At 48.1% G+C, this 25,125-nt stretch overlaps 1 protein-coding gene across 4 annotated transcripts in view; it reads left to right on the top strand.

Annotated features, from left to right (window-relative positions):
- The window catches only part of kalrna (kalirin RhoGEF kinase a), a 1,210,365-nt gene that overhangs the window by 1,052,105 nt on the left and 133,135 nt on the right, over nucleotides 1–25,125 (top strand). For all 4 annotated transcript variants that reach the window (XM_072475613.1, XM_072475615.1, XM_072475625.1 and 1 more), the window contains 3 exons: nucleotides 1,475–1,544; nucleotides 20,006–20,092; nucleotides 22,261–22,353. In XM_072475613.1, the coding sequence (XP_072331714.1) occupies nucleotides 1,475–1,544; nucleotides 20,006–20,092; nucleotides 22,261–22,353 (250 nt within the window). The remainder of the gene's footprint in view (nucleotides 1–1,474; nucleotides 1,545–20,005; nucleotides 20,093–22,260; nucleotides 22,354–25,125) is intronic.

Consider the following 25,125-nt stretch of genomic DNA (forward strand, 5'->3'; position numbering starts at 1 on the left):
TCGCCCCAGATTTGGCTAAATGTGAGTAAGCCATCTAATCACCAACCAAGCTTCAATGTGTGTGCTGAATTCTCCACCCATTTTACCTGAAAATTTCAAATGGGGTTCTATAATTAGCTTATATATGGCAACCGAGCATGCTAACCTCCCGTTTACAGGCCCTACTAAAAATTGTGACAGTGATTTTAAAGGCCATTGTCGCAGCCTACATGCCCTCTCACCACAACCAGCAAACCCTGCCTTGCCCTGCCATAATTCTGTCACAATTCCTGCCCACCAGTTTCCAGACGAGAAACAGATAACTAGTAGTTAACAACTGGCTTCCACTGATTTCAGTAGATATCTTGGTTGCAGTCTGATATGCATCAATCATATTGACTTCATTAATTATTTTGATCCTTATGAGTTACAGTTTTCTTAATTATGCCTTTTAACTGTGTTATATATCTTCTCCTTTATCTCAACTCCAGTGTTTAATGGCATGGAATGCGCTGTGAGAATTGCGCCATTTCCTTTTCTATTTGTTTATTCTATCTACATGGATTTGGTCTGAACACATTCATAAAGTGCGCGTGTTGCCCATTGTTTTGCTTCCGAGCCGTGGTACCACCTGTCTGCTTTAAATTTTGATCTGCCATTTTTCTGTCAATTCACAAAGCGTGTTCAATTCATTTTGCAATTACTGGGCTGTTCCTCCTTTTTTGGTACAGAATCATATAATGATAGAGCACAGAAGAAATCTACCCAACTTAGTGTGATTGTGCCGGTTTTTTGAAAGAGCTATCCAATTAACCCCACATGGGGCTGTTTAGCACAGGGCTAAATCGCTGGCTTTGAAAGCAGACCAAGACAGGCCAGCAGCACAGTTCGATTCCCGTAACAGCCTCCCCAATGTGGCGACTAGGGGCTTTTCACAGTAACTTCATTTGAAGCCTACTTGTGACAATAAGCGATTTATCTTATCTTTTATCTTATCTTCCTGCTTTCTCTCTCTAGCCTTGGAAAACTCTTTCCCGTTTAAATATTTATCCAATTTCCATCTGAAATGGAATATTGAATTTGCTGCCACCACCTTTGCAATCCAAATCATCATAACTCTTTGTGTAAATATTTTTATCTGAATAGCGCCAATTGTGCATTGCGTTTCTGAATCAAAATCATTACAAATTGTCACAATAGTGGTTACAAAACTGAGCGCTGGGACATTCCACTCATGCTTACCCACATCCCCCGCCACCATAAGATTAACTCTCTCGCAAGGCCCTGTTGTTTTTTATCCTAGAGCAAGTTACTTTTGGCCTTAATCCCTACCATGTTGTGTTTAGTGAGTAATCAACGTGTGGAACTTTAAATCGACTTTCCTAAGTGGTTAACCTAAGTGATTTCATGCTGAGCTATTTATAGTTTTCAAAAGAAAAGTATGAACCCACTGAGATAGAGTTGCAGAATAATTACCTTTCTTATTTCTTTTCAGTTATTTCCAGGGAGAACTGGAAAAATGCCTTCAGGAACCAGAGCGTTTGGCAGAGCTCTTCATCAAGCATGTACGTTTTTACAAATTCCTTTCAGGGCTTTGTATAAAAATACTAACATGACCCATTTTTGTTCCAAATTGGCATATGTTTTGTAACTTGACGGTTCCCTTTACCCCCACCCCACCCCCATATCTCCTGTGTTAATCATCTGTGCTACCAATAGTTCAGGAGAGTGGATATACGGGGAATTTAATAAGATAAAAATGTCACAGGTAAAATCTGAAAATCACAAAATTCTAGAAATTCTAAACCATCGTGAGCACAATGAAACTTTACAATATCTCAGCATTAGCGGAGTTTCTCATAAGTTATAACGATAACAGTATATAACATAGTTACATTCAATGTCCAAGTATGACTCATGAGTTCAAGTCCAAAGTTTTAATGAGTCTTGAGCATATCTGATGAACAATTGTTATGCTTTCCATAATCCTCTCCTAATATCTCCTTTATTGGCTCAGAGTCCATTTGTGTTAGATTATGCCTCTGTGAAGTACCTTTCTACATCAATAACAACTTGTAATTATATTGCACAGGCTTGTCCAAGGGGAGCGCATTTCAATTTCTTTCTCACTGAAGCGGCCAATGAGCAAATTTCAGAAAGATATGGTTTGGCAGAATATTAAACATGAATTTCAAAAACAAGTTGACATATGAAAAGAAACAACTTGCTGAACAAAAAGAAACAATGTCAAAGCAATAAGTCAATAATTTAAAACAATGAGTAATAAATAAAGATGGCCAATAGGGTGTGAGATTGTGTGTGCCTGCCTTATCCCAGCTTCAGGGTGCTCATGCACTCACTCTTGCCACATGAGTGTGTGTTATTGTGTGGAGTGAGGGTGAATGAGAACCCTGAGTCTGGGAATGGGCAGACACACACACACACTCACATACACATTCACACTCTCCCTTTTCACACTGGCTCTCTCCTCTCACACTCACCCCTCACACATGCAAGTAGAAAATAGGAGCAGGAGTAGGCCATTTGGCCCCTCAAGCCTGCTCTGCCATTCAGTATGATCATAAAGATCCTCCATCACAACACCTTATTCCTACTCTCTCCCCATACCACTTGAGGCTTTAGTATCTGGAAATCTATTTCCTTCTTAAATATATTCAGTGACTTGGCCTCCACACGCTTCTGTCATAGAGAATTCCACAGCTTCACCACCATCTGAGTAAAGAAAGTTCTCCTAATCTCTGTTCAATTGTCAAGATGCCCCTGTTTAAGGGACATCTTGACAAATACATGAATAGGATGGGAATAGAGGGATACGGACCCCAGAAGTGTAGAAGATTTTAGTTTAGATGGGCAACATGGTCGGCGCAGGCTTGGAGGGCCGAAGGACCTGTTCCTGTGCTGTACTTTTCTTTGTTCCTATCTCTGTCCTAATGGCCCACCAACATCCTGAGATTGTGATCCCCTTGTTCAAGACGCCCCCTTCCAGCCAGAGGGAACATAATCCATGCATCCAGTCTGTCCATCCCTGTCGGAATTTTATATGTTTCAATTAGGTCACCTTGCATTCTTCTAAACTGCAGTGAATACCGGCCTAGTCGACCCAATCTCTCCTCATACAGCAATCCTGACACCCCAAGAATCAGTCTGGTGAACCTTCTGCATTCCCTCTATTTCAAGTATATTCTTTCTTAGCTAAGGAGATCAAACTCCAGTTATGGTCTCACCAAGGTCTTGTACATCTGCAGTAAGATATCCTTGCTCCTGTACTCAAATCCTCTTGCAATAAAGGCCAACATAGCATTTGCCTTCCTAACTGCTTGCCGCACCCTCATGTTTGTTTTCAGTGATTGGTGCACCCAGGACACCCAGCTCTCTTTGTACATCAACATTTCTCACCCTATCACTATTTTAATAATATTCTGCCATTCTGTTGTTCGTACCGAAATTGGTAACTTAACATTTATCCACGTTGTACTACATCTGCCATGTATTTGCCTCTCACACAACTTGTCTAAATCACCTTGAAACCTCTTATCATCCTCCCCACCACTCACATTCCCACCTAATTTCTTGCCATCAACACTTGGAAATATTACATTTGGCTCCCTCATCAAAATCATTGATAAATGTTGTGAATATCTGGCATCCAGATACTGATCCCTGCAGTACCCCACTAATCTCCGCCTGCCACTCTGAAAAAGACTCATTTATACCTATTCTATGTTTTCTGTCTGTGAACCAGTTCTCAATCCATATCAATATATTAACCCCAATCCCATGTGCTTTAATGCTAAACACTGACGGTTATCAAAAGCTTTGTGAAAATCTAAATACACCACATCTACTGGTTCTCCCTTATCTAGTTACATCATCAAAAACCCCAGTTTGTTTGTCAAACATGATTTCTCTTTTCTAAATTTGTGTTGACTTTGTGTCATCCCATTGACATGTTCTAAGTGTCCCGTTATCACATCCTTTATCATAGACTCCAGCATTTTCCCTACAACTGATGTTAGGCTAAACAATCTTAATTCCATGTTTTCTCCCTCCCTCCTTTCTTAAAAACTGTGCTTACATTTTCTAACCTCCAATCTACCAGGACTGTTCCAGGATCTACAGAATTTTGGAAGTTGACAACCAAAGCATCCACTATTTCTCCGAAATAGTGGTAGGAAATTCATTAGCTAAGGTAACAAACAGGTCCTCTGTGCCTGTAGGCATGATTCCAGGATGATATGTTGCCTCCCTGGTGCCAGCATCAAGGACGCCACCGAGTGGCTGCAGGATACTCTTCAGGGGGAGGGTGAACAACCAGATGTCCACGTTGGTACTAATGACTTGGGTAAAAAGGGGGTTGTGGTCCTGCAATCTGAATTTAGGGAGCTAGGTAGACATTTGCAAACAGGACCTCAAAGGTAGTAATCTATGGGATACTCCCAGAGCCATGTGCAAGTGAGTACAGAAAAAGGAGGAAAAGGCAGTTGAAAGTCCAAAGATGTGCAGGTTAGGTGAACTGGTCATGCTAAAATTGCCCCTTAATGTCCAGGGATGTGCAGGTTAGGTGGGGTTATGGGGATAGGGCGGGGGAGTGGACGTTTGTAGGGTGCTCTTTCAGACTCGATGGGCCGAATGGCCTCCTTCTGCAATGTAGGAATTCCTTGGTTCTGTGGATTGCGTGGCTGAAAAAGTGGTGCAGGACGAAGGACTTTAGATTCCTGGAGCACTGGGACAAGTTCTGTGGAACTGGCACCTTTACAAGCCGGACAGTGTGCAATTGAACAGAGATGGGACTGAGTTCCTTACGAGAGTGTTTTGCTAGTTGGAGAGATTTCCCGGTAGGGGTGTGGAAGCTGAGAGAGAATATCAGAGAGGAATACCAGGATACACAAAATACTGGGAGAGACAGATAGCACTTGTATAGAAAATATGGCAGCACGGTAACATAGTGGTTAGCACAGTTGCATCACAGCTCCAGGGTCCCAGGTTCAATTCCCGGCTTGGGTCACTGTCTGTGCGGAGTCTGCACGTTCTCCTCGTGTCTGCGTGAATTCCCTCCGGGTGCTCCGGTTTCCTCCCACAGTCCAAAGATGTGCAGGTTAGGTGGATTGGCCATGCTAAATTGCCTTTGTGTCCAAAAGAAGGTTAGGTGGGGTTAATTGGTTACGGGGATAGGATGGCGGCGCGGGATTAGGTAGGGTGCTCTTTCCAAGGGTTGGTGCAGATTCGATGGGCCGAATGGTCTCCTTCTGCACTGTAAATTCTATATTTTATGAAAATAGTAAGTTAATATATGGAGTTGGAGTGAAGGAAAATGTAATGGAATCCAAATTAGGGTTACTGTGCATGTATATGAATACATGGAGTATAGTGAATAATATTAGGGAGTTACAGGCGTAGATTGCCATGTGGAAATATAATGTTGTGGTGATAACTAATACCTAGCTCAAGGAAGGGCAGGACTGAGGGTGTTAAATAATCCAGGGTATAAGGTGTTCAGAAAAGATAGGAAAGGAAGAAGAGAACAAAGGGTGATTAAGGAGAGCAATATAGTGCTGGAGAAAGAGGGTGTCATGAGAGATTTCAAGGACAGAATCAATTTGGCTCGAGCTAAGAAACAAAAAGGGCACAATTACGTTGCTCGGTGTAGTCTGTAGACCACCAACGAATGGGAAAAATGCAGAGGAACAAATCTGCAGCAAAATTACAGGGAGATGCAAACATTATAGAATAGTTATAAAAGGGGACTTTAATTACCCGGATGTAGACTGGGACAGTGGTAGTTGTAAAGGGTGGAGAGGGGCAAACTAGCTTGTGTTCAAGAAAACTGTTTCCAGCAGTATGTGTCTAGTCCAAAGAGGGAGGATGCACTGTTGGAACTGGTTCTTGGAAATGAGGTGGACCAAGGATCAATGTCAATGGCGGAGACAGTAATCATTGTATCATCAGGTTTAGGATGATGGTAGAAAAGAACAATGGGCAATACAAAGTAAGAATAAGTAACTAGGAGAGTGCCGACTTCAATAGGGCAAGAATGGAGCTGAGCCAGACAGACTGGAACAGAAGTTTGGCGTAAAATCTATAGCTGAACAATGGGTTACCTTCAAAAAGAAATGAATCAGGCAATCAAGATATATTCCCTCAAATGGCAATGGTAGGGCAAACAAATCCTGAGCTCCCTGAATGAAAAAGGAGGTAGAAATTAAGATAAAGAAGAAAAAGTGTGCTTATGACAGGTGTCAGGTAGAAAATACAGTTGAGAACCAAAAGGAATACGGAAGGGTCAGAGAAGCGGTAAAAAGGCATATTGGAGAAGTGAAGAGGAATTATGAAAAAAATACTTTTTAAAAATATATTTTATTCCAAACATAACAAAAAATTTCACAACCATTCAAAAAACTGCTAAAGTACAGTTTGTCATTTTTGCTCTTTTTAAGCCTTTCGCAACTTAACCCTCCCCGCAAAGTAACCCCCCCCCCCAATAACCCTACCGGCTACAAACAAATCTTTGAATACAGATATCAACAGCCTCCGTCAAACCAAAATCTCTCCTCTGGCCCTCGAAGAGCAAACTTATTTTTCTCCAATTGCAGATATTCCTCCTTGTCCTCTAGCCACGCCGAAATCTTTGGTGCGCCGCCGACCTCCACCCTAGCAGAATTCGCAGCCGAGTAATCAGGGAGGAGGAGGCCACAACGTCAGCCCCCTCCCCACCAGTAGCTCCGGTATCTCTGAAACCCCAATAATCATCACCAGCGGGCACAGCTCCACCATCACCCCTCCTATCTCCGACCATGTCTCAAAAATCAAATGTCCAAAATTCTACTAGATTCGGGTAGGACCAGAACATTTGTACGTGATTCACCTGCACCCTTGCACACCTCTTACATTTATTCTACACCTCGGAGGAGACAATGGGCGGGATTCTCCGACCCCCCGCCGGGTCGGAGAATCGCCGGGGGCTTGCGTGAATCGCGTCCCCGCCGGTTGCCGAATACTCCGGCACCGGATATTCGGTGGGGGCAGGAATCACGCCGCGCCGGTCGGCGGGCCCCCTCCGGCGATACACCGGCCCGCGATGGGCCAAAGTCCCGCTGCTGGAATGCCTGCCCCGCTGGCGAGAATCAAACCACCTCTCTTACCGGTGGCGCGGGCGGGCTCCGGGGTCCTGGGGGGGTGCCCTCACGGTGGCCTGGCCCGCGATCTGGTCCCACCGATCCGCGGCGGGCCTGTGTCATGGGGGCACTCTTTTCCCTCCGCCTCAGCCACAGCCTTCACCATGGCCGACGCGTAAGAGATACCCCCCCCTGCGCATGCGCGGGGATGATGTCAGCAGTCGCTGACGCTCCCGCGCATGCGCAGACTTCCACCGGCCGGCAAGGTCCTTTCGGCCCCGGCTGGCATGGCGCCAAAGGCCTTCCACGCCAGCCGGTGGAGCGGAAACCACTCCGGCGCGGAGTAATCCGCACCTTTGGGGCGGCCCAACACCGGAATGGTTCCTGCCAGGACCCCCTGCCCCGCCGGGTAGGGGAGAATCCTGGCCCATATTCATCTACCTGTATCATATGAGCTCTATGGACCATCTTGAACTATATCAGGCTAATCCTGGCACTCAAAGAAGTTGTGACAGAATTTCACTCCAGGCACCACCACCCCTTTATTTCCTCTAATGCCGCCTTCCCAGTTTCCAGTAGCCACCTATAAATATCCACAATCCTCCCTTTCCCCAACTCATTATCTGATAACCCAATCCAGTAGGGTATGACTCGGCAGCTGAGGGAATGAAGGGATCTCCTTTCTTGCAAAATTCCGCACCTGCATGTATCTGAATTCACTTTCCCTCAGCAACTAGTATCGGCCTCGCAACTCCTCCAACCTGGCTCATTGTATACCGAGCCGGTGAGAACGGATAAGGGGCCAACGTTAAAGCTCTTAAGCATGCCCCCAGAGAGGAGACCTCCTTCATCCATACCCACTCCGACCCCACCTCCTCCCACCATCGCCTTTTATACATTTGCAGCCCAGTAATAATGTAACATATTTGGAAGCACACGGCGTCCCCTCTGCAAGAAAGCTCTCCAAAGGGCAGCATGGTGTCGCAGTGGGTTAGCACTGCAGCCTCACGGCGCCGAGGTCCCAGGTTCGATCCCGGCTCTGGGTCACTGTCCATGTGGAATTTGCACATTCTCCCCGTGTTTGCGTGGGTGTCGCCCCCACAACCCAAAAGATGTGCAGGCTAGGCGGATTGGCCACGCTAAATTGCCCCTTAATTGGAAAAATGAATTCGGTACTCTAAATTTATTTATTTTTAAATAAAAAAATAAAGCCCACCAAATCCTGGGTGTCTTGACCGCGCTCATGAAAAAATGAAAATGAAATGAAAATCGCTTATTGTCACAAGTAGACTTCAATGAAGTTACTGTGAAAAGCCCCTAGTCACCACATTCCGGCGCCTGTTCGGGGAGGCTGTTACGGGAATTGAACCGTGCTGCTGGCCTGCCTTGGTCTGCTTTCAAAGCCAGCGATTTAGCCCTGAGCTAAACAGCCCCTGCTGATGGTTGAGATTAACTTATCCACCCTGGAAAAAATGCCTTGGGGAGGAATATCGGGTGGGACTGAAATACAAACCAAAACCGAGGGAGAATGTTCATCTTTGTGGTCTGCACTCTCCCCACCAACGGGAGGGCTTCCCACCTCTTTACGTCCCCTCTCACCCCCTCCACTAAATTGGCATAGTTCCCCTTGTGCATTGTAGACCAACCATGAGCCACCTGAAACCCCAGATACCTACACCTTGTTTTGACCAGCTTGAAGGGCAGGGCTCCCAAGTTAGCACTTCTCCATTGGGTATTCACCAGAAATATCTCCCTCGTTAACATGTTGAGTTTGTACCCTGAAAAAGTGCCGAACTTCCCTAACAGATCCATTATCTTCTCCATGCACGCCAGCGGGTCTGAGACATACATCAACAGATCGTCCGCATAGAACAACATCCTGTGCTCCTTATCCTCCCTTTCAATACTCTTCCACTCCTTTGATGCCTGCAACACAATAGCCAACACAAATAACAACAGGGACAGTGGCCATCCCTATTTTGTGCCCCTGTGCAGCCAGAAATATCGCATTTGTCCTCACTCGCTGTGGGGGCGGCATATAGCAATCTCACCCAAAAGATGAACACAAACCCAAACCCAAACCGCCCCAACCCCCAACATCTCAATTCTATCCGGTCAAAAGCTTTTCTCTGTGCCCATTGGCTCCTTCCCCCAGATTTAGTCATCACCATGTTCAACAGCTGCCTGATGTTACTTGACAGTTGTCGCCCCATGACAAAACCCGTCTGATCCTCAGATACCACCTCCAGCACATACCCTACCGGTCACCTCACCAACACCTTTGCCAGCACCTTCCCATCAGGATTCAGCAGGGAAATGGACCTATATGACCCACACTCCACTGAGTACTTATCCATTTTTGGAATCAAAGAGATCAATGCCTGCACCAACGTGGCCAGCAACTCCCCCTGTGCTAACAAATCATTGTACAACCCCAAGAGATGGGGTGCCAACACTGCCATGAATTGTTTATAAAATTCTACCAGGAAGCCATCGGGTCCCGGTGCCTTCCCCGATTTCATCAGCCCAATGGACTTCATTATCTCCTCCAATCCCAATGATGCCTCCTACCCCTGTCTCTTCCCCCTCTCCACCTCCGGGAACTCCAACTCATCTAGCAACTGCTCCTTGTGACCCAAGGCCAGAATTGAACTCGGATACCTGGCATTGTGAGGCAGCAGTGCTAAGCACTGGGCCATCGTGCTGCCAGTTTACAGCTAGCATGGGGGCCCCCACCTGGAGGTCTACACAAAGGACCCCACCCATGTCACCCAAACCACCCTTCGCCCCACCCTTTCTCCCCAACATTCACTCTTTGGACAGGTCATACCCTCTTTGGACAGGCCATGCAAAGTTAGACAAAGGAGAACAGTGGACGTGATTTATTTAGATTTCCAGAAGGCTTTTGACAAGGTGCCGCATAGGAGACTGTTTAATAAGTGAAAAGCCCATTGTGTTAAGGATAAGATCCTGTCGTGGATAGAGGATTGGCTGACTGGCAGAAGGCAGAGAGTGGGGATAAAGGGGTCTTTTTCAGGATGGCAGCCAGTGATGAGTGGTGTGCCTCAGGGGTCTGTGCTGGGATCTCAACTTTTCACAATAGAAGGAACTGAAGGCACTGTTATTAAGTTTGCAGATGATACAAAGATCTATAGAGGGGCAGGTAGTATTGAGGAAGCTGGGGGGCTGCAGAAGGATTTGGACAAGCTAGGAGAATGGCAATGAAGTGACAAATGAAATACAACGTGGAAAAGTGTGAGGTTATGCACTTTGGAAGGAGGAATTTAGGCAGAGACTATTTTCTAAATGGGGAAATGCTTAAGAAATCAGAAGCACAAAGGGACTTGGGAGTCCTTGTTCACGATTCTCTTAAGGTTAATGTGCAGGTTCAGTCAGCAGTTAAGAAGGCAAATGCAATGTTCGCATTCATATCGAGAGGGCTAGAATACAAGACCAGGGAGGTACTTCTGAGGCTGTATAAGGCTCTGGCCAGACTCCATTTGGAGTATTGTGAGCAGTTTTGGGCCCCATATCTAAGGAAAGATGTGCTGGCCTTGGAAAGGATCCAGAGGAGGTTCACAAGAATGATCCCTGGAATGAAGAGCTTGTCGTATGAGGAATGGTTGAGAACTCTGGGTCTGTACTCGTTGGAGTTTAGAAGGATGAGGGGGGATCTTATTGAAACTTACAGGATACTGTAATTTTTATTTTTATTTTTATAAATTTAGAGTGTCCAATTCATTTTTTCCAACTAAGGGCCAATCCACCTACCCTGCACACCTTTGGGTTGTGGGGGCGAAACCCACGCAAACATGGGGAGAATGTGCAAACTCCACATAGACAGTGTCCCAGAGCCGGGATCGAACCTGGGACCTCGGCGCCGTAAGGCAGCAGGGCTAACCCACTGCACCACCGTGCTGCCCTCCTTTAAAACAGAGATGAGGAGGAATTTCTTCAGCCAGAGGGTGGTGAATCTGTGGAACTCTTTACCGTCTAAGGCACGTGCTCCAGTGTCCCGCGAAGAGGGGCTACTGCTTCCTCAATCGCCTTGGACCGATCCTCTTACAACACGTACCGATGTTTCTTAAATCCCCCTGTGATGAACTCCATCAACTGCTTCTCAGACAGTGGGGTAGGCGATGATGGCACACTCAACTCTGCCATACTTTGATGTTGCTGTGCCATGAGGATCCTCCACCTCTTGAGTTGAAGCTTTATTCGACTTCTTTTGGGTCGTTTACGCCGCCGACATTCACCTCTGGCAGTGAAACCAACACCCTCCAATTATTCAGCAGTTTTTCCAACAAAGCGCCCGTTAACCGGGTAGAAAGGGCCAAAATCTAAGCCTCCAAGTGGGAGCCACCTTGAGTGCGATGGATCAGCTTATGGCCGCCATTGGAAGTCCCATTATGAGACTGGCAACCAACATAAAGGTGAATCCCAAAGTCTCCTATAGGCATATTAATAGTAAAAAGGTGGTAAAAGGATGAGATGGGTCGATTAAGGACCTTAAAGGGAATTTATGCATGGAGGCAGGGAGCATGGCTGAGGTATTAAATTAATGCTTTGCAGCTGTCTTTACCAAGGAAGTAGCTCCCATACAGGGAAAATCATGTTTGACTAACTTGCTGGAGTTTTAAGAAGTAACAGAAAGGGTTGATGTAGGTGGTGCTGTTGATGTGCTGTACAAGGACTTTCAAAAGACATGTGAGAACATTTGTAGCGCATGGAATAAAAGGGATGATAGCAACGTGGATACAAATTGGCTGAGTAATAGGAAACAGAGTAATAGTCAATGGGTATTTTTGGGCTGGAGGAAGGTTTGTAATAGTGCTCCCCAGGGGTCGGTATTGCTTTTCCTGATCGACATAAATGATCTAGATCTTACTGTGAAAGGGAAAGTTTAGAGTTTGCAGATGACATGAAGCTTGGAACATTGTAAACCACGAGGAGGACAGTGTAGAACTTCAAAAGGACATAGACAAGTTAGTGGAGTGGGCAGATAGGTGGCAGATGAAGTTCAATACGGAGAACTGTGAGGGAATTCACTTTGGTAGGAAGAATGTGGACAGACAATATAAAATAAGGGGTAAAATCCTTAAAGGGGTGCAGGAGCAGAGGGACCTGGGCATGTATGTGCATAGATCATTTAAGATTGCAGGAGAGCAGGTAATAAAGCAAACAGTATTCTGGGCTTTATTAATAAGGGCATAGAATACAAGAGCAAGGAGGTTGTGCTGAACTTATACAAAACACTAGTTAGACCTCAGCTGGAGTATTGTGTACAGTTCTGGGTGCCACACTATAGGAAGGACATGAACACATTGGAGAGAGTGCAGAACAGATTTACGAGAATGGTTCCAGGGATTCGACCTTCAATTATGAGGATAGTTTCGAAAGTTGGGACTGTTCTCCATGGAAAGAAGAAGACTAAGAGGAGATTATATGGAGATGCACAAAATCATGAGGCTCGACAGGGTAGACGGGGAGAAACTGTTTCCATCCATTAAAAGATCGAGAACGAGAGGGCACAAATTTAAAGTGATTTGCAAAGGAAGCAAATGTGATGAGAAATAATGTTTTCACACAGCGAATGGTTCAGGTCTGTAAGTGTGGTGGAGGCAGGTTCGATGGAGGCATTCAGGAAGACAGTAGATAATTATTTGAGCAACGTGCAAAGGTACATAAAAACGACAGGAGAATGACACTGAGTCATGATACTCACTAGGAGAGCCAGTACAAATACGATGAGCCAAGTGGCCTCCTTCTGCGCAGTAACAATTCTGTGATTCGGATTGTCTCAACAACTGCTCACCTGCCAAGGTTTCAATCTCGTCTCCCGAGACTATTTTCCCCTGGATTCCTGAGTCAGCACTCTAGGAACTAACTCACAGGCGCAGCTCTTCAGTGAGGCCGAGCAGAACATTGTTGCTCCAAAGGATAACCTTTGCCCCAAAAGCATGGAGTCACCAACCTTCTGCTGCCTTTCCAACTCTCCAAGGGCGTTTCCTGAGCCCCTACTACTTGGAACCGACTAACCAGAAGCACTTTTACTGCTAAGAGCCTCTTTCTGGGCTCCTCTTTCCAGTTGTTTCTTCCTCCAGAGGGTGGTCTCCTGCTGGTGATCTCCTCCCGGTGGCTTCTTCCGAGGTCCACTCTCTCCCTCTCTCACTGGGATCTCTCCCAGTCCCCTGTCCTGGGACAGGGTGTTGAGTGCGCCTGGGTCCCATGATCAGTTTTTCACGCCATCATTTTCCCACACAGGTGCCCTTGCCCCGGGCCTGAAAATCTCACAATGTTGAACTGTGCATGTGAAGTCCACTCTTAATCCGCACACATGTGAAAACTCTCAGGGCTTGTCATGACTTGCAGTTCCCGACCGCCACTCAAAATCAGATAAGTTCCGATTCCTTGCACCATGAGCGGGATTCTCCAACCCCCCCCCCGCCGGGTGGGAGAATTGCCCGGGGTCAGCGTGAATCCCGCCCCCACCCCCCTCCCAATTCTCCCGCCCCCCCCCAAAAGCCGGCGTGCCGTGAGTCGCGCCTCTCGCCTCGGAGAATGGCGGGGTCCGGCGTGACTCAATGGGCCCCAGGGCTGTCCGGATTCTCCGGCCCGCAATGGGCCGAAGTCCCGCCCGTTCTATGCCGGTCCCGCCGGCGTAAATGGGAGTTAGTCCCTTACCGGCGGGACCTGGCGTGGGCGGGCTCCGGGGTTCTTGGGGGGTCACAGGGGGGGATCTGGCCTCGGGAGGTGCCCCCACGGTGGCCTGGCCCGCGGTCAGGGCCCACCGATCTGCGGGTGGGCCTGTGCCGTAGGGGCACTCTATTCCTAAGCGCCGGCCGTGTAAGCCTCCACGATGGTCGGCGCAAAGGTGAACCTCTCTGCGCATGCGCGGGGATGACGTCAGCAGACGCTGACGCCCCCGCGCATGCGCGGACCCGCACCGGCCTGCGGAATCCCTTTGGCCCCGGCTGGTGCAGCGCCAAAGACCTTCCACGCCGGCCGGCGGGGCGCAAACCACTCCGGTGCCAGCCTAGCTTCTGAAGATGCGGAGGATTCCGCACCTTCGGGGCGACCTGACGCCGGAGTGGTTCCCGCCACTCCACTGCGCCATTTCTGCCCACCCCGCCGATTCCCGGAGAATCCCGCCCAATAAGTCTATCGATCTCAGCCTTGAATCTACTCAATGTTGGAGCATTCGCAGCTCTTTGGTGTAGAGAATTCCAAAGACATTCAACCCTCTGCGTGAAGAACTTTCTCCTAATCTCAGTTCTAAGTGAAATTACCTTTCATTCTTCTGAACTCCAGAGATACACTGTTATACTATATTTGTTTGATGTTTCGAGAATTATGCTGTTAGAAAGGAAGAACCTGCGTTTCCATAGCGCTTTTCTTGTGCTTAGGGCGTCCTGAAGCATTTCACAGCTCATGCGTTACTTTTGAAGTGTTATTTCATTGACAAATGCAGAGGCTGAATTGTGTACAGCAAGGTTCCCCATACAGCAATGAAATAAGTGACCATAAGTAAATGAATTGTGCTGTTGTTTGAGGGATAAATGTTGATTCAGACACTGGGAGAACTCCAGTACTTTTCTTGGTTGGTTTCATGGAATCTTTTATCATGCCTTCAGTGACAGACGGGGCAGTTGCATACTCAAAGTTTCTTCTTCTTGTTATTCAGAGGCCTGTCTAAATACCAAATTTTTGTTAGATACTGTAAAATACAATAAAGTAAATCCCAGTTCAACTAATTGACCAATAAAATGCCAATTTTCTTACACAAACTCCACTCTAAGTATACTCTAATACATAGATATGGCTTTGAATGTATTAACTGTCTGCCTGTGTAAGCCCTGACAAGATGCTATTAGGTAACAGATTCATGAAGGCTCCCCAACAATGGCTCAGTTACAGGACTGAATAATTGTTTCACCCAAAATCCAAAACATTTTTGGTGCAAGGTAGAAGAATCCTGGGCGTCATTCTCCGACCCCCCGCCGGGTCGGAGAATGGCCGTTGACCGCCGTGAATCCCGCCCCCGCCGAAGTCTCCGCTCCCGGAGATTGGGCGGGGGCGGGAATCCGGCCGCGCCGGTTGGCGGGACCCCCCGCTGGATTCTCCGGCCCGGATGGGCCGAAGTCCCGCCCAGGAATTGCCTGTCCCGCCGACGTAAATCAAACCTTGTATTTACCGGCGGGACCAGGCGGCGTGGGCGGGCTCCGGGGTCCTGGGGGGGGGCGCGGGGCGATCTGACCCCGGGGGGTGCCCCCACGGTGGCCTGGCCCGCGATCGGGGCCCACCGATCCGCGGGCGGGCCTGTGCCGTGGGGGCACTCTTTCCCTTCCGCCTCCGCTACAGCCTCCACCATGGCGGAGGCGGAAGAGACTCTCCCCACTGCGCATGCGCGGGAAACTGACAGCGGCCGCTGAACCTCCCGCGCATGCGCTGGGAAACTGACAGCGGCCGCTGACGCTCCCGCGCATGCGCCGCATTTCCGCGCCAGCTGGCGGGGCAACAAATGCCATTTCCGCCAGCTGGCGGGGCGGAAATCCCTCCGGCGTCGGCCTAGCCCCTCAATGTTGGGGCTAGGCCGCCAAAGATGCGGAGACTTCCGCACCTTTGGGCCGGCGCGATGCCCGTCTGATTGGCGCCGGCTTTGGCGCCAGTCGGCGGGCATCCCGCCGTTGGGGGAGAATTTCGCCCCCTGTGTTTGGCCAACACTAACTGCTTCGTATTCAGTGAACTGTCATTTTATCTTAATACTAAAATCTGTGACCTTTTGGTTAGTCTTTTTGCATTAGTGTGTTAACAAAGTTAATAATATATATATGTTGAAATGGTTATTTACAGAAAAGTGTCCATAGCATTTTTATGTTCACAACTAATGATTGAAGTAAAAATAAATGTTGGATAGCAGCAGATTGGGCTTAAATTGATTCCAGGCCTTTTCTAATGTTGAGCAAATTGAAGGAAATTAGATCAGATTATCAGTCCATAAAAATAACTTTTTGTTACAAACTCATAGTATTTTAATCTAAGTATGAGAGAGGAGCTGTACCAGCATCATCAAGGAGTCACTCAACTTTATGACTACAGTGTCAGCTGTAGCTCAGTTGGTCCAACACCAGGACTTGAGCATAAAACATCTGAGGGAGTGCTGCACTGTCAGAGGGCCAGTACTGAGGGAACGCTGCGCTGTCAGAGGGCCAGTATTGAGGGATTGCTGCACGGTCAAGAGGGCCAGTACTGAGGGAGTGCTGCACTGTCAGAGGGCCAGTACTGAGGGAGTGCTGCATAGTCACAGGGTCAGTACTGAGGGAGTGCTGCACTGTCAGAGGGTCAGTACTGAGGGAGTGCTGCCCTGTCAAGAGTGTCAGTACTGAGGGAGTGCTGCACTGTCAGAGGCTCAGTACTGAGGGAGTGCTGCACAGTCAGACGGTCAGTACTGAGGGAGTGCTGCCCTGTCAAGAGTGTCAGTACTGAGGGAGTGCTGCACTGTCAGAGGCTCAGTACTGAGGGAGTGCTGCACAGTCAGAGGGTCAGTACTGAGGGAGTGCTGCACAGTCAGAGGTGCCTTTTTATGGATATAATGTTAAATCATTGGCTCCATCTGCCTTGTCAGGTGGACATAAAAGTTCCCATGCACTATTTTGAAGAAGAGCAGGGAGTTACCCCTGGTATGCTGGCTAATATTTATCCAATAACTAACATCGCAAAAGAAAACATATAGTTATTATCACATTGCTGTTTCTGGGAGCACAGTCTGGCTGCCAATATTCTTACATTGCACACTTCAAAAGTACTTAATTGGTTGAAAAGTGCTTAATTGGTTGAAAAGTGCTTTGAGACATCTTTGAGGCATCTGAAAGTCATTCTTTTTTTTTGAGTTGTGTTATTAGTTTTGGCTAGACATTTGACTTCCATGTGCTTGAGGAAGATACCATTTCTAAGTTTGTGAAAGATGTTATACAAATTAATGTTCTTCCTTCATTAGTGCCCCCCCCCCACCCCTATCGCATTTCAGGGGGTTTTCTTTGCAATGGATCAGACTTCTTTTTATATTCTAAATTCTATTCTTCTCCCTTCCCCCAACTCCTCTGTCTAAGCTCATCCATTGCTGAAACCCTCATCTATACCTTTATAAATTAGAATGAGGGGAGCAGAGGTTTGGATGAGCTCAAGTTTATGCCAGTATTTTGATGAGAAATTGGAGGTGACCATGGGTCTTAGGGCGCAACAGAGGCAAATGTGTGGGAACAAGAAGAGAAAGCAATACTGCTGGTTCTCTTGCTATGATTAGATACATAGGAATGAAACTAGAGAGGGCAGTCCCATATAGCTGGGTGACAGAGATGAAGCTTTGGAGGTGAAACATACAGTCAAGCCTGTTGAAAGCGATAGAGTGCGATGTGGGTGAATACCACTCTCACAGGGTGGTATTTTTGTCTTTGATTAGGGCCATTTTAGTACAATGACAGATGTGGAAACCTCATTTGAGTGTTTTAAACATTGAGTCGTGAGAAGGTAGACATGGATTCTGCAAGTGACAACATGATCAAGGACTTTAAAAAGGAAAGGGAGTGTTGGGACTGGGCGGTAGTTTGCAAGGGCAGAGGACTCATGGGAGGCTTTTTGAGGAGTTGAGGGGTTTGATGACTGCAGATTTGAAGAGGAAATGGGCAACACATGAAGAGAAGGAACTATTAATATCAGCTAACTGATGTCAGGAAGATAAATTAGGTGGTCAGCAATTTGGTGGGGAAGCACTTGAGGGAGGAGGAGGTCTCAAGGACAATCATTAAATATTGAGAAAAAATCATTCAAACATGCATAGGGAACGATTGGAAGGATAATTTTATTTTGCATCTTGGGAGGAGTAGAACACTTGGATCCGCATTCTCTACATCTCTTCAGGTTAAATTAGAATAGGCTGCAGCCACAGCTGCCAAGGATCCTAAAATAATGTAGTTCAGGCTCAGAAGCAGTGGGAGGCTACACAGTCTGTATTTTTGTACTGTCAGAAATTTTCATAATCATTCTTTTCAGTATGGGTTTTATATACAATGCACATGTTGGCTCACTTCAGACTGATAGATAACCCAGTCCAAAAGTTACTGATTATTGACCACACCTAATCTGTCAATAGTAGGGCTACAGTCCAACACTGAGTGAAGTGAAAATTAATTCTTGCCTGTCAGAAACAACAAAGACCTTGGTGGATTAAGAGCAGTAGTACTAATAGGATTTAGACGGGATGCAAAATTTTGATTTCCCTTCAATGGGTTGTGTTGCAGAGATAAAGTCAGCTACATGTTCAGCATTACACCAGTGTAGCGGGTTCATCATTGTAATACATTTGCATGCCATGAATACACTTTAGCATGAAACAGCTTTTAATAAAGTCCTACGTTTGGGATAAAGTCAGCGATCCACGGGAATGTCAGGGCATCCAGTTCACGATCATTGAAAGGTGGTGTGCACCAGTGAGCTTTGTTCAGTTGTAACTGAGATCAAGGTGGCACAGTGGTTAGCACTGCTGCCTTGCAGCACCAGGGATCTAAGTGCAGTTCTGGCCTTGGGTGGCTGTGTGGAGTCTGCACATTCTCCCCATGTCTGCATGGTTTCCTCCGGGTGCTCCCGTTTCCTCCACAGTCCAAAGATGTGCAAGTTAGGTGGATTGACCATGATAAATTGCACCTTAGCACCAGGGATATGCAAGTTATGTGGGGTTACTGGGTTGCAGGGAATACGGTGGGGACTTGGTTAAACAGTCAGTCAAAGTAAGTAATGAGGGGTCTAAAGGGCAGTGTCAGGACTGTCCCAATGTGTATCCACCTTTGTTGGCTGGCAGAGTCCTTATAGGTCCCGAGTTCACCTACGATGTCTCAATTATCCCCGCTGAGAGTAATCTCAAACAATGGCCTTTACAATGCATAGAAGGGACAGCCGGCTGAGCCTGCAAATTCAGCTATATCTGGAAGCACAGAATGGTGTGTAACAACAATGGGCAGAAACACGACATTCAATAAAGAGCGAATAAAAAAACACAAGATTGTTTCTTCCACATTAAAGGAAATATCCCAAACTGCCCTGGAACCATCAATGTATGCCATTGATGTAAGCCAGCCTCAACAGATGACAATTAGCTACATGTAAATAACATGAAACAAATGTTGGCGGCATGGTGGCACAGTGGTTAGCACTTCTGCCTACTGCACTGAGGACCTGGTTTCAATCCCGGCCCGGATCACTATCCATGTATAGTTTGCACATTCTCCCCGTGTCTGCACGGGTCTCACCCCCACAACCCAAAGATGTGCAGGGCAGGTGGTTTAGCCATGCTAACTCGACTGTAAATTGGAAAAAAAATTATTGGGCACTCTAAATTTATTTTAAAAAACATGAAACTAATGTGATGTAAAATATTTACAAGTGAAATTTCAACTTGGAAAAACACCAATTCCACCTTAAGCTAATGGCAATGGAGTTGGGCAGGAAAGTTATGGCCATAATACAGAGCCTCCCTGTTTGACCAAGGGGCTCTTTTATAGCCCACCTATACTGTTGCATTGTCAGCTGACCGTGCTCTTCACCACCGAGCAGCCTCCTGCCCAACTGAATTGCACATGTTTTCCATGCACGCTAATTAATTGTAATTGGGCGAGAAATGTGGAAATGAGATAGGGGGTAAGTGGCACAAAGTTCCAGATGCATTGTCAAGAACAGCACGCTATTGACAAAATCCCAGTCCTTAATTGTCAGTGCCACTATATCTCAGAAATGGCAGATTTTGCTGAGTAAAATAACGACCAACGGTTTTGGAAGATTATGGAGAAGGTTCTGCCTGTGCAATAATTTTATTAGTATCAATGTGAATTCTGTATTTGCAGGAGAGACGTTTAGGCATGTATGTGGTATACTGCCAAAACAAGCCAAAATCTGAGTACATTGTGGCAGAATACGATGCCTTCTTTGAGGTGAGTTGTTGATTGCATTTTTGTCAGTGTTCTAAATAAAGGAGCAGACATCACAAACGAGGAGTGGGATTCTCTGATCCTGAGGCTAAGTGTTGACGCCGTCATAAACGCTGTCGTGTTTCCTGACGGCGTCAACATGGCCTCAGTATCAGCAATTCTGGCACCTACAGGGGGCCAGCACGGCACTGGAGTGACCCACGCCGCTCCAGCTGCCGATCCCGGCGTGTGATGGGTGGTGCGGTCCGCGCATGCGCGGTGTCTCCTTTCTCCACGCCGGCCCTGGCGTAACATGGCGTAGGGCTACAGGGGCTGGCACGGAACAAAGGGAGGCCCCCAGCCTGGGAGGCTGGCCCGCCGATTGGTGGGCTCTGATCGCAGGCTAGGCCACAGCAGAGCCCCCACCCCTGGGGTCGGACCCCCCCCAGGCCGCCCCCGGATCCTTCCGGGTAAGAGCAGGTTAGAACGGCGACGGCGGGACTTGGGTTTTTGGTACGGCCGCTCGGCCCATACCAGGTGGAGAATCGCTGGGGGGGCCCCGAAGAGCGGCCGGCGCCGAGCTGATCGTGCCGGCACCAATGGCAGCGATTCTCCGCGTCATGGTGGCGTGGCACGATTTGCGCCGGTCGCGGCGATTCTCCGGCCTGGCCCTGGGCTCAGAGAATCCCGCCGCAGATTTTCACTGTTAATAAAGCTCAGAGCAGCAACAGCGGCAACAATTTCGAAAAGCCATAACAGGGAATGATGGCTGCACTTCAAACATTTTTCCTTGTACTTGTATCACGTTAACGGGGAACTTTATCAATTCAATTTTAGTTCTGTGATTGAACTTAAGATTGCCATTCATCTCCCAATAATAATTTAGAAGTAAAATATCAAAGCAACGAAGGAGGAAAAAGTTCAGTTCTATTTTAAAAAGATAATTGATCGAGAAAAACAATACAAACGTAACAGTTCTACTTAAAATTTAAGTTCTACTTTGCCATCTTAATTATTTTAAGAAAATTATTTTGCGAAGACCCCCACCTGTTGAAGATGGGGTCTTGGCAAAAGGAGGCTTTCCTGAATATGCGTCAGCCTACTGTTAATTACAAGGGGGATGAAATTAAGAAGAGGATAACCTGTCCAATACAAGCAGAAACATTTCTTTTAAAAATTCCATGAGTAACAACAGACACTTGTGATTTCAAAAGCAGAGGGCTGGATTCTTCGGAAACCGGCGGGGCGGGAAACTCCGGCGCGAAGGAGTGGCGTGAACCACTCCGGCGCGGTCCGCACCTAAGGTGCGGAATCCTCCGCACCTTCAGGGGCTAGGCCGGCGGCGGAATGGTTTGTGCCGGCCAGCGCGGAAGGGGCTTGGCGCCATGCCAGCCGGCGCCGAATGGCCTCCGGCGGCCGGCATGCGTGGGAGCGCCAGCGTGTGCTGGCGTCATCCCAGTGCATGCGCAGGAGGGGTTCATTGCCGCGCCAGCCATCGCGGACCGTTACACCGGGACGACGTGGAGGAATAGAGTGCCCCTACAGCACAGGCCCGCCCACGGATTGGTGGGCTCCAATCGCGGGCCAGGCCACCATGGAGGCACCCCCCCGGGGCCAGATCCCGCACGCCCCCCGAGAACCCCGGAGGCCGCCCGCGGAGCCAGGTCCCGCCGGTAAGTACATGTCATAACATACGCCAGCGGGACTGGCTGAAAACGGGTGGCCACTCGGCCCATCGCGGGCCGAGAATCGCCGGGGGGGGGCTGCTGCCAATGGCCCCCGACCGGCGCGGCGTGATTCCCGCCCCCACCAAATCCCCGGTGCCGGAAAGGCAGCCGGCGGGGTGGGATTCACGGCGCCCTCCGGCGATTCTTCGACCTGGTGGGGGGGTCGGAGAATCCCGCCCAGAGTCTTCGGCTGATGGTTTATGGCCATATCCCTAGCCTGAGAACATCAAGATCAAGCGTGAAAACACCTTTTCTACCTTACTGTAGTCAGTTTGCTCAGCATAAACATTATCGGTCCCTTATGTCTCTGTACCGTATTGCACAGCATGTTTAGTCACTAACCATTTTACATTCATTAAAAATCTATTGGGATAAAGCACCAAAGTTACTGATTAGACATATATTGTAAATGTCATTACAGAAACAAAAAATGCTTTGTATCATATTTTAACTTTTATTTTACAGGAGATAAAACAGGAATTGGGTTCAAGGCTTAGCCTGAGTGACTTTCTTATTAAACCAATACAGAGGATAACAAAGTATCAGCTACTTGTCAAGGTGAGGACTTTTATCGTCAAAAGCCTATACAAAATCTCTCATACATAAAGTGATAAATGAATTTCATAATTTCAAATGAGCCTCCAACACCTTTGCCTTTAAAATGTATTTTTTGAAGTAAAATGCCCATTTAAAAAACTAATGTTTTTAATAGTAGTAATATAGTGATTAATATAAATGTTGAGTGTGGCTAGCTAATCGGCCAATCAGATTTTCTACGTCTTCTCTCCTGGGTATCACCCCAGTGACTGGTCTGAAATTCTGAAAGTGTCTGGACTATCGATGAAGCTGTGGATCTGGCCCCAGATGTGTGTGAGAAATTGAATCTACCCACAGAGAAGAATTTAGAAATGTTTTTAGTGCATGTCAAGGAAAATTCCAAAGGCTCTCAGTGATTCTGAATATCCGGGTGCCTTGCTGAAATGTTTCATTTTATTTATTGACTGATGCTGAACAAAATTCTACAACTTGCTTCTTTTCGAAAAAAAGGGTTAAATTGCATGATAATAGGTGTGGTAATATAATGGTTTCATTAGTAGACTAGTAATCCAGAGGTCTGAACCAATGATTCAGAGACATAGGATGGGATTCTCCGACCCCCCGCCGGGCCAGAGAATTGCCGAGGGGCGACATGAATCCCGCCCAGCCACCGGCTGCTGAATTCTCTGCCGCTGGTTTTTTAGCAGGGGCGGGAATCGCGTTGTGCCGGTGGGAGGCCGTTGGCAGCGGTTCTCCGCTCCGCGATGGGCCGAGCGGCCGCCTGTTTTCGGCCTGTTCCGCCGCTGTAAATTACACAAGGTTCTTACCGGCGGGACCTGGCTCTGAGGGCGGCCTGCGGAGTCCTCGGGAGGGCGCGGCGGGATCGGGCCCCAGGGGGAGCCCCCACTGTGGCCTCGCCCGCGATCGGGGCCTATCGATCTGCGGGCGGGCCTATGCCGTGGGGGCACTCTGTCCCTCCGCAACCAGCCGCTGTAAAGCTCCGCCATGGCCGGCGCGGAGAAGAACCCCCCCTGTGCATGCGCTGGGATCACGCTGGATCCTCCTGGCGCTCCCGCGCATGCGCCAACTCGTGCCGGCCGGTGGAGGCCCTTCGACGCCGGTTGGCGCGGAACCCCGCCGGTGCCGGCCTAGCCTCCAAAGGTGCAGAGGATTCCACACCCTCCGGGCGGCCCGACGCCGGAGTGGTTCACGCCACTCCTCGGCGCCGGTACGGCCTGCCCGCCGGATACCGGAGAATCCCGGCCATAAACTCAAATTCCAGTCTGGCAACTGAGGAATTTAAATTCAGTTTATTAAATGAATTTGGAGTAAAGAGCTAGTATCAATATGGTGAGTGAATTGTTGTTTAAAACGCAGCCCTGATTCACTTATGTCCTTTATGGAAGGAAATCTGTAGTCCGTTCCTGGCCTGGTCTATATGTGGCTTCAAACCCACAATAATGGGGTAAATTCTCTGCCTCCCCGGCCACATGTTCCTCAGGGTTGCACCATCTCCAGCAGCGGGATTCTCCATTCTCGCCGCCGGCCAATGGGGATTGCCCATTGTGGCCACCCCACACAGCCGGGAAACCCGCGGGCAGGAATGGAGAATCCCGCTGACAGAGAATTCACCCCAATGACCGCAATCTTTCCAAAAAGGAACAAAGTTCTCGAATGAGCGTGTTTAGCCGCATGTTTCCCGGCACTCGCATTGCCGAGAAACACATGGCTATTCAAGTGGCTCGCTTTGAATAACGTGCCTAAATGGGGAAAGCTTGGGCGAGGCCGCACATAGTCCCGTTTTTTACAATGGAGGGCTCCGCTCGATGGAACTCCCCGTTGTAGCAAGACATCGGGACACCATTTAAAAATGCCGTACCAATCTCCGAGGCCCACAAAAGAAATCCCCAACCTCTCCCCCAGCCCGAACAAAACACCCATGGCGAGTAACCCTGGCATGCAAAAAAATGCCAGCTTGGCAGTGCCACCTGGGCACCTTGGCATTGCCAGGCTGGCACCCAGGTAGCAATGCCAGAGTACCTAGGTGGCACCAGCAGTGCCAGGGCATGCAGCTGGGGGCCTCCGATCCCTTTGGAGTTCCCCACGATCGCAGCTCTTTTTGGTCCCTGATTGTGGGGACCAGTACCAAACGGCTAACCACTGATACACCTAACAGCACATCTTTCAGGGCTTGTGGGAGGAAACCCATGCAGACGCGGGGAGAAGGTGCAGACTTTGCACGGACAGTGTCCCAAGTGGTAATCGAACCTGGGACCCTGGTGCTGTGAAGCAAGAGTGCTAACCACGGTGCTACCGTGCTGCCCTGCACATTAAGTGCCTTCACACCTGCCTCCTGCATATAGGTGTCTGCCTGAGGAGCATCTGTGATGGAGAACCTCCCCAATGACCTTCCTAGCAACAGGCACCCAATTCCACCCCCATCCGCCCCAGCAACATTCCTGCTGCTGTGGTTTTCACTCAGCCCCAGCTGATTGGAGGCTCGGACTGTCAATCAGGCTGACCTCTGTTTGGGGAACCAATCAGTTAGGCTGAGTGTTTTTATTCCAGAATTGCTGGTTTCCACAACTTTCTGACCAACCTGCCTCTGACAGGTTAGGTAGGTAAACATTTCCCTCTCCGCATTTGTATTGGGGGACTGCAGTGCACATAATAGGTGCTGTTATAAATGAAATAACGCGGGAGGTAGGACCGTGGGGACCAAGGAGTCATCAGTCAGAGCTCGTGATGGATTATAATTTATTCTGAAATACATGTAATGAGTATACTTCCATG

This window comes from Scyliorhinus torazame, chromosome 2, assembly GCF_047496885.1.
Source record: "Scyliorhinus torazame isolate Kashiwa2021f chromosome 2, sScyTor2.1, whole genome shotgun sequence".
Taxonomy (NCBI): Eukaryota; Metazoa; Chordata; class Chondrichthyes; order Carcharhiniformes; family Scyliorhinidae; genus Scyliorhinus; species Scyliorhinus torazame.